Raw genomic sequence first — 13,356 nt, forward strand, 5'->3', positions numbered from 1 at the left:
ATGACTCCTCCTTCCTTCCTTTAGATCTCTCCTCAAATATAATATTACCTTTAAGAAGAGTTATTTGTTAACTATCCTATGTAAAATAACAACAACCTTCGTTTCATTCCCAACTTCTCTAGGACTGGGCATTCCTTTCTTTGTTACCCTAATTTATTGTCCTTAGTCTACTGATAGCAATTTGACATAGTATGTATTATTTATCTTCATTATCTATGTACTAAAATGTTAATTCCATGAGGCAGCAACTTGGTTTATTTTGTTTCCTCCAATATCTCTAGTCCCTAGTCTAATGGCTATCATGTAATAAATGCGCAGTAAATACTGGAATGAATGATGGATTAATGTGTTAGATGTGGCTTTCTTTTATGTATTCTGCTAGGTATTCCTTCAATCTGAGGACTTTATTTAATTCTAAAATATTCTCAGCGGTTACCTCCTGAAATACTGCTTTATTTTTCATCCCATAGTTATTACTTCTGGAATGTTTTAGGCATATGTTAGAGATTCCCAAAGAAACTTATGTCTCAACTGTGTTTTCATGATTTTTTTTTCTTTTATTATTATTATACTTTAAGTTCTAGGGTACATGTGCATAACGTGCAGGTTTGTTACATATGTATACTTGTGCCATGTTGGTGTGCTGCACCCATCAACTCGTCAGCACACATCAATTCGTCATTTATATCAGGTATAACTCCCAATGCAATCCCTCCCCCCTCCCCCCTCCCCATGATAGGCCCCGATGTGTGTTGTTCCCCTTCCCGAGTCCAAGTGATTTCATTGTTCAGTTCCCACCTATGAGTGAGAACATGCAGTGTTTGATTTTCTGTTCTTGTGACAGTTTGCTAAGAATGATGGTTTCCAGCTGCATCCATGTCCCTACAAAGGACGCAAACTCATCCTTTTTTATGGCTGCATAGTGTTCCATGGTGTATATGTGCCACATTTTCTTAATCCAGTCTGTCACAGATGGACATTTGGGTTGATTCCAAGTCTTTGCTATTGTGAATAGTGCCGCAATAAACATACGTGTTCATGTGTCTTTATAGCAGCATGATTTATAATCCTTTGGGTATATACCCAGTAGTGGGATGGCTGGGTCATATGGTACATCTAGTTCTAGATCCTTGAGGAATTGCCATACTGTTTTCCATAATGGTTGAACTAGTTTACAATCCCACCAACAGTGTAAAAATGTTCCTATTTCTCCACATCCTCTCCAGCACCTGTTGTTTCCTGACTTTTTAATGACTGCCATTCTAACTGGTGTGAGATGGTATCTCATTGTGGTTTTGATTTGCATTTCTCTGATGGCGAGTGATGATGAGCATTTTTTCATGTGTCTGTTGGCTGTATGAATGTCTTCTTTTGAGAAATGTCTGTTCATATCCTTTGCCCACTTTTTGATGGGGTTGTTTGTTTTTTTCTTGTAAATTTGTTTGAGTTCTTTGTAGGTTCTGGATATCAGCCCTTTGTCAGATGAGTAGATTGCAAAATGTTCTCCCATTCTGTAGGTTGCCTGTTCACTCTGATGGTAGTTTCTTTTGCTGTGCAGCAGCTCTTTAGTTTAATGAGATCCCATTTGTCAATTTTGGCTTTTGTTGCCGTTGCTTTTGGTGTTTTAGACATGAAGTCCTTGCCCATGCCTATGTCCCGAATGGTACTACCTAGGTTTTCTTCTAGGGTTTTTATGGTATTAGGTCTAACATTTAAGTCTCTAATCCATCTTGAATTAATTTTCATATAAGGAGTAAGGAAAGGATTCAGTTTCAGCTTTCTACTTATGTCTAGCCAATTTTCCCAGCACCATTTATTAAATAGGGAATCCTTTTCCCATTTTTTGTTTTTGTCAGGTTTGTCAAAGATCAGATGTCTGTAGATGTGTGGTATTATTTCTGAGGATTCTGTTCTGTTCCATTGGTGTATATCTCTGTTTTGGTACCAGTACCATGCTGTTTTGGTTACTGTAGCCTTGTAGTATAGTTAGAAGTCAGGTAGCGTGATGCCTCCAGCTTTGTTCTTTTGACTTAGGATTGTCTTGGCAATGCGGGCTCTTTTTTGGTTCCATATGAACTTTAAAGCCGTTTTTTCCAATTCTGTGAAGAAACTCATTGGTAGTTTGATGGGGATAGCATTGAATCTATAAATAACCTTGGGGAGTATGGCCATTTTCACAATATTGATTCTTCCTATCCATGAGCATGGTATGTTCTTCCATTTGTTTGTGTCCTCTTTTATTTCACTGAGCAGTGGTTTGTAGTTCTCCTTGAAGAGGTCCTTTACATCCCTTGTAAGCTGGATTCCTAGGTATTTTATTCTCTTTGAAGCAATTGTGAATGGAAGTTCGTTCATGATTTGGCTTTCTGTTTGTCTGTTACTGGTGTATAAGAATGCTTGTGATTTTTGCACATTAATTTTGTATCCTGAGACTTTGCTGAAGTTGCTTATCAGCTTAAGGAGATTTTGGGCTGAGACAATGGGGTTTTCTAAATATACAATCATGTCATCTGCAAACAGGGACAATTTGACTTCTTCTTTTCCTAACTGGGTACCCTTTATTTCTTTCTCTTGCCTGATTGCCCTAGCCAGAACTTCCAACACTATGTTGAATAGGAGCGGTGAGAGAGGGCATCCCTGTCTTGTGCCAGTTTTCAAAGGGAATTTTTCCACTTTTTGCCCATTCAGTATGATATTGGCTGTGGGTTTGTCATAAATAGCTCTTATTATTTTGAGGTACGTTCCATCAATACCGAATTTATTGGGCGTTTTTAGCATGAAGGGCTGTTGAATTTTGTCAAAAGGCTTTTCTGCATCTATTGAGGCAATCATGTGGTTCTTGTCTTTGGTTCTGTTTATATGCTGGATTACGTTTATTGATTTGCGAATGTTGAACCAGCCTTGCATCCCAGGGATGAAGCCCACTTGCTCATGGTGGATAAGCTTTTTGATGTGCTGCTGAATCCGGTTTGCCAGTATTTTATTGAGGATTTTTGCATCAATGTTCATCAGGGATATTGGTCTAAAATTCTCTTTTTTTGTTGTATCTCTGTCAGGCTTTGGTATCAGGATGATGTTGGCCTCATAAAATGAGTTAGGGAGGATTTCCTCTTTTTCTATTGATTGGAATAGTTTCAGAAGGAATGGTACCAGCTCCTCCTTGTACCTCTGGTAGAATTCAGCTGTGAATCCATCTGGTCCTGGACTTTTTTTGGTTGGTAGGCTATTAATTATTGCCTCAATTTCAGAGCCTGCTATTGGTCTATTTAGGGATTCAACTTCTTCCTGATTTAGTCTTGGGAGAGTGTAAGTGTCCAGGAAATTATCCATTTCTTCTAGATTTTCTAGTTTATTTGTGTAGAGGTATTTATAGTATTCTCTGATGGTTGTTTGTATTTCTGTGGGGTCGGTGGTGATATCCCCTTTATCATTTTTTATTGCATCTATTTATTCTTCTCTCTTTTCTTCTTTATTAGTCTTGCTAGCGGTCTGTCAATTTTGTTGATCTTTTCAAAAAACCAACTCCTGGATTCATTGATTTTTTGGAGGGTTTTTTGTGTCTCTATCTCCTTCAGTTCTGCTCTGATCTTAGTTATTCCTTGCCTTCTGCTAGCTTTTGAATGTGTTTGCTCTTGCCTCTCTAGTTCTTTTAATTGTGATGTTAGAGTGTCAATTTTAGATCTTTCCTGCTTTCTCTTGTGGGCATTTAGTACTATAAATTTCCCTCTACACACTGCTTTAAATGTGTCCCAGAGATTCTGGTATGTTGTATCTTTGTTCTCATTGGTTTCAAAGAACATCTTTATTTCTGCCTTCATTTCATTATGTACCCAGTAGTCATTCAGGAGCAAGTTGTTCATTTTCCATTTATTTGAGCGGTTTTGATTGATTTTCTTAATCCTAAGTTCTAGTTTGATTGCACCGTGGTCTAAGAGGCAGTTTGTTATAATTTCTGTTGTTTCATGTTTGCTGAGGAGTGCTTTACTTCCAACTATGTGGTCAATTTTGGAATAAGTGTGAAGTGGTGCTAAGAAGAATGTATATTCTGTTAATTTGGGGTGAAGAGTTCTGTAGATGTCTATTAGGTCCACTTGGTGCAGAGATGAGTTCAATTCCTGGATATCCTTGTTAACTTTCTGTCTCGTTGATCTCTCTAATGTTGACAGTGGAGTGTTGAAGTCTCCCATTATTATTGTATGGGAGTCTAAGTCTCTTTGTAAGTCTCTAAGGACTTGCTTTATGAATCTGGGTGCTCCTGTATTGGGTGCATATATATTTAGGATAGTTAGCTCTTCCTGTTGAATTGATCCCTTTACCATTATGTAATGGTCTTCTTTGTCTCTTTTGATCTTTGATGGTTTAAAGTCTGTTTTATCAGAGACTAGGATTGCAACCACTGCTTTTTTTTTTGTTCTCCATTTGCTTGGTAGATCTTCCTCCATCCCTTTATTTTGAGCCTATGTATGTCTCTGCATGTGAGATGGGTCTCCTGAATACAGCAGACTGATGGGTCTTGACTTTTTATCCAGTTTGCCAGTCTGGGTCTTTTAATTGGAGCATTTAGTCCATTTACATTTAAGGTTAATATTGTTATGTGTGAACTTGATCCTGCCATTATGATATTAACTGGTTATTTTGCTCATTATTTGATGCAATTTCTTCCTAGCCTCGATGGTCTTTACATTTTGGCATGTTTTTGCAATGGCTGGTACCGGTTGTTCCTTTCCATGTTTAGGGTTTCCTTTAGGGTCTCTTGTAAGGCAGGCCTGGTGGTGACAAAATCGCTAAGCATTTGCTTAAGGATTTTATTTCTCCTTCACTTATGAAGCTTAGTTTGGCTGGATATGAGATTGTGGGTTTAAAATTCTTTTCTTTAAGAACGTTGAATATTGGCCCCCACTCTCTTCTGGCTTGTAGAGTTTCTGCGGAGAGATCTGCTGTTAATCTGATGGACTTCCCTTTGTGGGTAACCCGACCTTTCTCTCTGGCTGCCCTTAAGATTTTTTCCTTCATTTCAACTTTGGTGAATCTGGCAATTATGTGTCTTGGAGTTGCTCTTCTCGAAGAGTATCTTTGTGGCGTTCTCTGTATTTCCTGAATTGAATGTTGGCCTGCCCTACTAGGTTGGGGAAGTTCTCCTGGATGATATCCTGAAGAGTGTTTTCCAACTTGGTTCCATTTTCCCCCTCACTTTCAGGCACCCCAATCAGACGTAGATTTGGTCTTTTTACATAATCCCATACTTCTTGCAGGCTTTGTTCATTTCTTTTTCTTCTTTTTTCTTTTGGTTTCTCTTCTCGCTTCGTTTCATTCATTTGATCCTCAGTCGCTGATACTCTTTCTTCCAGTTGATCGAGTCGGTTACTGAAGCTTGTGCATTTGTCACGTATTTCTCGTGTCATGGTTTTCATCTCTGTCATTTCGTTTATGACCTTCTCTGCATTAATTATTCTAGCTGTCAATTCTTCCACTTTTTTTTCAAGATTTTTAGTTTCTTTGCGCTGGGTACGTAATTCCTCCTTTAGCTCTGAGAAGTTTGATGGACTGAAGCCTTCTTCTCTCATCTCGACAAAGTCATTCTCTGACCAGCTTCGATCCGTTGCTGGCGATGAGCTGTACTCCTTTGCAGGGGGAGATGCGCTCTTATTTTTTGAATTTCCATCTTTTCTTCCCTGCTTTTTCCCCATCTTTGTGGTTTTATCTGCCTCTGGTCTTTGATGATGGTGACGTACTGATGGAGTTTTGGTATAGGTGTCCTTCCTGTTTGATTGTTTTCCTTCTAACAGTCATGACCCTCAGCTGTAGGTCTGTTGGTGATTGCTTGAGGTCCACTCCAGACCCTGTTTGCCTGGGTATCAGCAGCAGAGGTTGCAGAAGATAGAATATTGCTTAACAGCGAGTGTACCTGTCTGATTCTTCCTTTGGAAGCTTCCTCTCAGGGGTGTACTCCACCCTGTGAGGTGTGGGGTGTCAGACTGCCCCTAGTGGGGGATGTCTCCCAGCTAGGCTACTCAGGGGTCAGGGACCCACTTGAGCAGGCAGTCTGTCCCTTCTCAGATCTCAACCTCCATGTGGGGAGATCCACTGCTCTCTTCAAAGCTGTCAGACAGAGTCGTTTGGGTCTGCAGAAGTTGTTTGGGTCTGCAGAAGTTTCTGCTGCTTTTTTTGTTGTTGTTGTTTAACTGTGCCCTGCCCCAAGAGGTGGAGTCTACAGAGACAGGCAGGTTTCCTTGAGCTGCTGTGAGCTCCACCCAGTTCGAGCATCCCACTGGCTTTGTTTACCTACTTAAGCCTCAGCAATGGCGCGCGCCCCTCCCCCAGCCTCGCTGCTGCCTTGCTGTTAGGTCGCAGACTGCTGTGCTAGCAATGAGGGAGGCTCCGTGGGCGTGGGACCCTCCCGGCCAGGTGTGGGATATAATCTCCTGGTGTGCCCGTTTGCTTAAAGTGCAGTATTGGGGTGGGAGTTACCCGATTTTCCAGGTGTTGTGTGTCTCAGTTCCCCTGGCTAGGAAAAGGGATTCCCTTCCACCTTGCGCTTCCCAGGTGTGGTGATGCCTCGCCCTGCTTCAGCTCTCGCTGGTCGGGCTGCAGCCGCTGACCAGCACCAATTGTCCGGCACTCCCTAGTGAGATGACCCCAGTACCTCAGTTGAAAATGCAGAAATCACAGGTCTCCTGTGTCGCTCGCGCTGGGCGTTTTCATGTTTTTAATCTCACTGTTTTCCTGGATGAATCCCTTATTACTATCCCTCATTTCACTAATCTCTTTTTGTGTCTAGTTTTGAGCTTAGTCCCTTTAGTTGTTTTTTACTTCAGTGATTATAATTTTTTATCTTCAAGATTTTAATCGCTTCTTTACATCTACCTGATTGTGTTTCAGCTCTCATCTTTACTTTTAACATTAGTTATTCTTTTGTCTTTGTGACCTTTAACTTACTTATTTTAGTCGTTTTCATTGTATTTGGTTATTTTTATTTTTACTAGAGGATTGCATCTTTTGACTTGAACTTAGTATGTCAGTGTATGTGGGTTCATGTATTTTGAATTTTTTTTCTTTGGGGTCATCTCAAGAGGGAAGGTTGCTGTTGTTGTTACTGTTTACTTCCTCCTCTTTCTCCACCACCAGGTCCTTATCTAATGCCTATCTTTTTTTTCTAGAAATTTTATAGTTGCCTTTAAATTGTCAATCTCACCCAAGTCTCTTTCCTGAAATAGGTTTTATAGAGGTTTTGCTATACCTAGCCTCAGCTGCAGGGTGTTCTGGCTCAAGTCTTGACTGGGGAGCTACGTCTATAAACTTTTGCCTTTCTAAACTCTAATATAAGCCTTGGTTCTAGGCAAGGATGGGTGGAAGCTTTTTTCCAGCTTCACTTTATGAGTTAGCATTCTCGTCCCACACAGTGAGCCTGGTTGTGCTTCTGCATACTGAGTAAGGCACTCTTATTCCCTATTAACCCCAGAAGTCAAGCTCCTTTGCACCTCAGCCTGCATCTGAATCTGGGGGACAGCAAACAGTAGCCTCATCCCCATTTATAGATTTCTATTTTTGTTTAATTTGTGATTCTCAGAGATACAAATTTGTTTGTTTAATTTTTTATGTTTTCTATGAATACCATATATTTTATTTGTGACCTTTTCAAAAAATGTAAGTCAGTGTCCAATAAATTTCCCCTTATTTATGGTATAAATTGATTGGTGTCAGCCTGATTATACAGTCTCTTCTGACCTTTGTTGCTTCCTTTCCCTTTTCCTCCTTTTCCTTTGTAAAGCTGTATTTGTTTAAAAGCTATATTTGTTTTAGAATATAGTTATTCTTTACAAGTATTGTGAGTTTCTGTTTCCCACAGAACTATGCTTTGAGTGTACAACTGCCATTTAGTTTAGTTAATAGTAGTCTCAGAGACTAGAAATGTATAGGAAGGTGTCAGAAATCAACAAATTCTAGTGATGGGATATCAACTATAAGTAAATCTCTGTCAGTCTCTCTTTTGAGACTCTTACTTAAAAAATGGTAAATTTTATCCCTAATATAATTGTGTATATGAAAGCTTAAATTAACAAGAACATGTTTACTTAATTTTAATTATTTTCAAAGTGATGACATTATGGTTATTGCAATCAAGGTTAAACCATATTTTGTGTAATTTTTTATCATATATCTAAATCTGGAAATGAAACTGTTCTTTTAGTATGAAGTTGTCTTAGTTTTCAGCAGTTATGAGTTGCTGTCACTTGCCATATGGTTTCTGATTAATTCTGAAAGAGCTGTCAACTCAAGATAATTTAATTTTCCATATTTTAAAGTGATGTTAATATTTGGGATATGAAAATTTAAAGTATTAGCTACCAATTATGACTAATAAACTCTCTATATTTTTGTATCTAGAGAAAAACAGAAATCTGAAGGTAAAGACAGAAAAGTTCTAGAAATTCTGCAAGTCAAGGATGCCAAAATACAAGAATTTGAACAGGTTGGTGTTATAATAACAATATTTAAAATCACTATACTTGTTTTGGGTAGTAGATCCTTAAAATTATTTTTGTTTTGCAATAGTGTTTATTGAGAATATTAGGGTCCTTATTATGTTAAAGCATTACTATTTTGAAGTCACTAGTAAGATTATTCTTCATTATTAATACTTTGCTTGTACCCTTTTGTTTTCTGAATTAATAGGCTGTAACTTTTTATCTAATGTTACAGTTTTATAATAGTATCTAGCTATTATTATTTGTTTTGTTGAATTTTGCCATTATTAGCAGTTATCATTTACTTCTGAAGCTTGTAAATTTTCAGATGACTTTATTTGTAGAAAAGATGAAAATTGGGATCGTATTATTTACACCTAAAACTTGTATTTTTGTATTAGTACTATATTAGGCTATTCTTCCAGTGTTATATATAAATACCTGAGACTGGGTAATTAATAAGAAAGAGATTTCATTGGCTTATGGTTCTGCAGACAGTACAGGACGCACAGGAACATCTGCTTCTTGGGAGGCCTCAAGGAGCTTTACTCATGTCAGAAGTGTCACATGCTTATAGCAGAAGCAAGAGAGAGAGAGACAGGGCATGGTGAGGGAGGTGCCACACACTTTTAAACGAGAGCTCGTGAAAACTCACTCGCTATGCAAAATCAGCACCAAGCCATGAGGGGTCCACCCTCATGACCCAAACACCTCTCATCAGCCCCCACTTTCAGCTTTGGGGATTACAATTCAATGTGAGATTTGGGCAGGGACAAATATTCACACTATATCATGTACAGTCCTATCTTTTATGTATAATCAGTACATTATACAATTACATATATTTATATTTATCTGTAATATGTAAAATTATGTGTGATTGTATACTCAGTATGTAATCACCCAACAGTGTATGTGGTCATGCTTTCTGGAGCAATTTTCAAGATATAAACATCTCAAAAAAGAAGTGAAAGAAATTTATTTTAAGAGTGGCTAATATCATTATATAATATTTAAATTCATTTTATACTCAAGCTCATTATGGAGCAAATAAACTATAATTTTTCTTGGGAGGTACCTTTTTGGCAGCTATGCTCTTTTGACTTTTGAATTTATTTTCCTTTCTAACCAATTAAAGGTTCATGAGAACTTTGATCTAGGATCAGTTATTGTTATAAAGTTGCTTCATGAAAAGACTAAAAGTTCCATTCCCTACATTTCTGTCAGTTCTTTCTAAAAAGGAATATTGATTCCAATATAACATATAAATCTGAAATTTATACCTTTTCCACAGTTGAGTTTTTCTTATAGAAAATGTCATAATTGGTACTATAATGATAAAATGTTAAGAATAACATTTTAGTAAATTTGTTCTGGAAAGGAACAGTTGTATTTACCACCCAAGTATCACACAATATTAAAATGTACTCTAAAATAGGTAAATGTTGTCATGTGCCTGGTGTATTAATTGGATTAGGCTAAGCTGCTTAACAAGTACAGCCTTATGACCCAGACATGGTAGACATCATTTGTATTCACATTTTACTGGAAAAAAATTTGGCTGCCCCAAGATTCAGGTGATTTGAGAAAATGCAGAAACAAGTGTAGCAGTCTCTTCCTCAATTATACCTCTCTTCTGTTAGAGAAGGAAAATGGGTTTTGGGAAAATGGGTCTTTTTAATATCCGTAGGCATTAAGTTTGCAGTGCTTTAGTGAATGCTCTTCGGTTTAACAGCTTTGGATAACCGTAGCATACCCTTAGAAAACGTTGTCTTTTGTAAATAAAAATAAATTTCCCCCTTTTCTTTGCTGAATTCTTTGTCTACTTCTGCATCCTTGAGTAGAGATTATTTCATTATTTATCTTTTGAGTGGAATCACATAGCTTATATATAACATACTAAACTCTCATAAGAGAAATTATTTACTTTGTAGGGACCCAAATTTCTTAGGATTAATCATTTCATTTTTGTGCAATGATGGTTATAACTTTGTACAAGGTATATTTTCAGTTAGGTTCAACAAAATATTGTATTAAATGTATATATTATCCTGTGATGGTGTTGTAGAATATTCAGAGTTACATTTCTTGCCTTTAATGCTTTTTAAATATCTTTGATGATTAGGTGAGGATAGAAGTAAGGTGGAAATTGCCATATTCTCCTACACGACTTTGTAGTTTCTATGAGGGCAGAGTCTATTTCTCTCTCATCCTCTCTTTAGTCTCATACAGATGACTGTATACCCAGCAAGTAATTATTAATAGTTATTTCATAGTCAGGTCCACTGACACGGACCTGAATTATTAGGTTGGCAGGAATTAAAGGCATGTAAATGGAACCATAAGGACTTGATAGTAATTTTGAAAATGACGCTTAGGTTTTCATCTTAGAGAAACCAGGAGAACAGTGGCATTATTATCAAGAAGAGGGTTATTTTCAGGAAGTATATATTGTTTTGAAGGTAAGGTTTTGAGCTTCTTCTAGAAAGTTCATGGTTTAGATGCTGATAGGAATTCCATTTAGAGGTATTTAGCAAACTATTGGAAGCACGAATCTGATACTTGGGAGAGAGTTTTGACCTGGAGTTATGGGTATTTAATGGTTTAGTTAGAGGGAAGACTTTAAGCAGTGAAAATTTTGAGAACAAGATATTTACTGATTTTTTAATGAAGAAGGAAAAATTGTAGTAAAAAAGACGAAAAGACTTTAGAGAAGTAAGGAGGAAGTACAATGCAGTATCTCATGAATTGAGAGAAGAGAGTTGCAAGAAGCAAAAGGTTGTCATTGTTGTAAAATGCTACAAAAAATGGAATGGGTTTTTGAAAAAGACATTACATTTAGCAGTCATGAAGTTTTCAAATGAATTTTAGAAAGCAATATAAGGGGGATGGCATATGACATTTTAAGAGATCATTGAATTCTGACAAAGTAATGGAAAGGAATGAAGAAATGTGACATTATGGGATGGGGAGATAGAGGGATGGATTGATTGACTGTTTTATTTTAAGTAATAGCTCACGCAATCGTGGGCTGGCAAGTAACTCTGCAGGGCAGTCAGAATGGAGTCCTAGGGAAGACTTTATGTTACATTGCAAATCCTAAGGTAGTCTGGAGGTAGAATTTCTTCCTGCTCTGGGGATCATAGTATTTTCTTGAGGCCTTCAACTGATTCGATGAGGCCAGCCTACATTATGAAGGGTAATCTGCTTTTCTCAAAATCCCATTAATTTAAATGTTAACCACATCTAAAGAATACTTTCACAATAATATCTAGACTGGTGTTAGGTAAGAATGTGTGTACCATGGGTAGTATAGCCAAATTGACATATAAAATTAACCAAATGGGTAAAAACAGCTGGGGTAAATAGGTTTTATGTTTATCTGGCTAGAGATTAGGCTGTCTCCACTGTTCGCTGTGGTATGAGTTAGAGGCAAAACTCTGGTATCCATGTCTTGTTTGAAGTTTTGTAGATACTTTATAAATATCCTTGATATGCATAATTTGATTTTCTTAAAAAGAAAAACTTTAAACAAATTAAATTCAATGGAGTTTGAGATGAAAAAAATTCATGAATTGGGTAACACTCAGGTGTTTCACTTTGAGGTGGGTTACACTCAAAGTGGTTCAGAGAGCTCTGCTCCGCAATGTGGGCTGGGACTATTTATAGCCAGACAATGGAAGTGACATACAGAAATAGCCAGATTGGTTACAGTTTGGTGTTTGCCTTATTTGGACATGTTTTGGCAATTTGCCCTTGTGATTGGCTCAATGCTTGGCTGCTGTGATTGGCTGAGACTTGGCTACTGTACAAAAATATACTCTCAAGTAGGGTTATGTTTACATATTGTTAGGTTACAGTTAGCTACCTACAGAGGCAATTTAATTTAATAGTTGCTATTTAAACTGCTGTTTTTGGTCAAACTTATTAATTATACAATAGCCCCATTGACGTGGTGGTGGGGTGTTGGGGGAGGAGAGGAAGCTGTCTGTAGTGTTATGTTTGGGTTTCAGTCTTTTGGTGAGCTGTGCTTCTGAATTGTGACCTTCAAAAGTGCTTCTTAGTTTTTTGTTTATTTGTTTCCCCCTTCCCCTTATCCCCTTAGGAGAGACAGGAAGGCTAGAAGGTGCTACATTTGAGTATTTCCCTTCTCCAAGTTGGTTAGTTAGGCTCAGGTAAAACCCCAGTAGTCTGGGCTCTGGTAAAATAGTTTTTCTTGATGCTAGGCCTTGGTAAGAAGAAAAGAATACTCTGAGTGTGTTTAAAGATGGTTACTTTCTCCCTCCACATACTGGAAACAGGAAGGAATTATTGTCTGACCTTCCCTGTGGCAACATGACAGGGATCCAATAGGTTACACTTATGAAAATGTGTCACCTCTTACTGTTTTATGATTCCTCTGAGTGCTGTTTGTCCCCTTCCCCTGCCCATAACTGGGCCATCCTTGAGTTTTAAACTCTCAGACTTGTCCATATTGATCTTCTAATAATTCATTAATTACAGAATACGTTTTTCCACCCTGGTGCTGGCTCCTGTGAAAGGTTTTTCTCCTGGGCATCTGTTCCATTAAGTTGTTATTCTCTCTGTTTGTCTGTCTCTTCAATTTTGGGGACGTTGGTTTGCTGGATAGTCTCAGTTCTCTGATGGATTTGAAAAGAGTTGTTGATTTTCAGTTTGTTCAGCTTTTTTGCTTATTGTGTAAATGAGAAAGATGACTGTCAATTTCCTTACATGCTGGACTGGAAACCAGAAGCCCCCTCCATTGAATTGTTCCACTGAAAAATATTAAATAGCTCCTAACTTTCAAGATTTATAGCTATGAGATAGAATAAGAATTAGAATGACAAATCCTTTAGCTTATTTAAATCTTACTTCTATCTAGTGAAATTAC

General features: G+C 37.6%; 1 protein-coding gene across 2 annotated transcripts in view; it reads left to right on the forward strand.

Moving 5' to 3' along the window:
- The window catches only part of CNTLN (centlein), a 391,924-nt gene that overhangs the window by 89,163 nt on the left and 289,405 nt on the right, over positions 1–13,356 (forward strand). For both annotated transcript variants that reach the window (XM_030920397.1, XM_030920398.1), the window contains exon 3: positions 8,386–8,470. In XM_030920397.1, coding sequence (XP_030776257.1) covers positions 8,386–8,470 — 85 coding nt within the window. The remainder of the gene's footprint in view (positions 1–8,385; positions 8,471–13,356) is intronic.

This window comes from Rhinopithecus roxellana, chromosome 16, assembly GCF_007565055.1.
Source record: "Rhinopithecus roxellana isolate Shanxi Qingling chromosome 16, ASM756505v1, whole genome shotgun sequence".
Taxonomy (NCBI): domain Eukaryota; kingdom Metazoa; phylum Chordata; class Mammalia; order Primates; family Cercopithecidae; genus Rhinopithecus; species Rhinopithecus roxellana.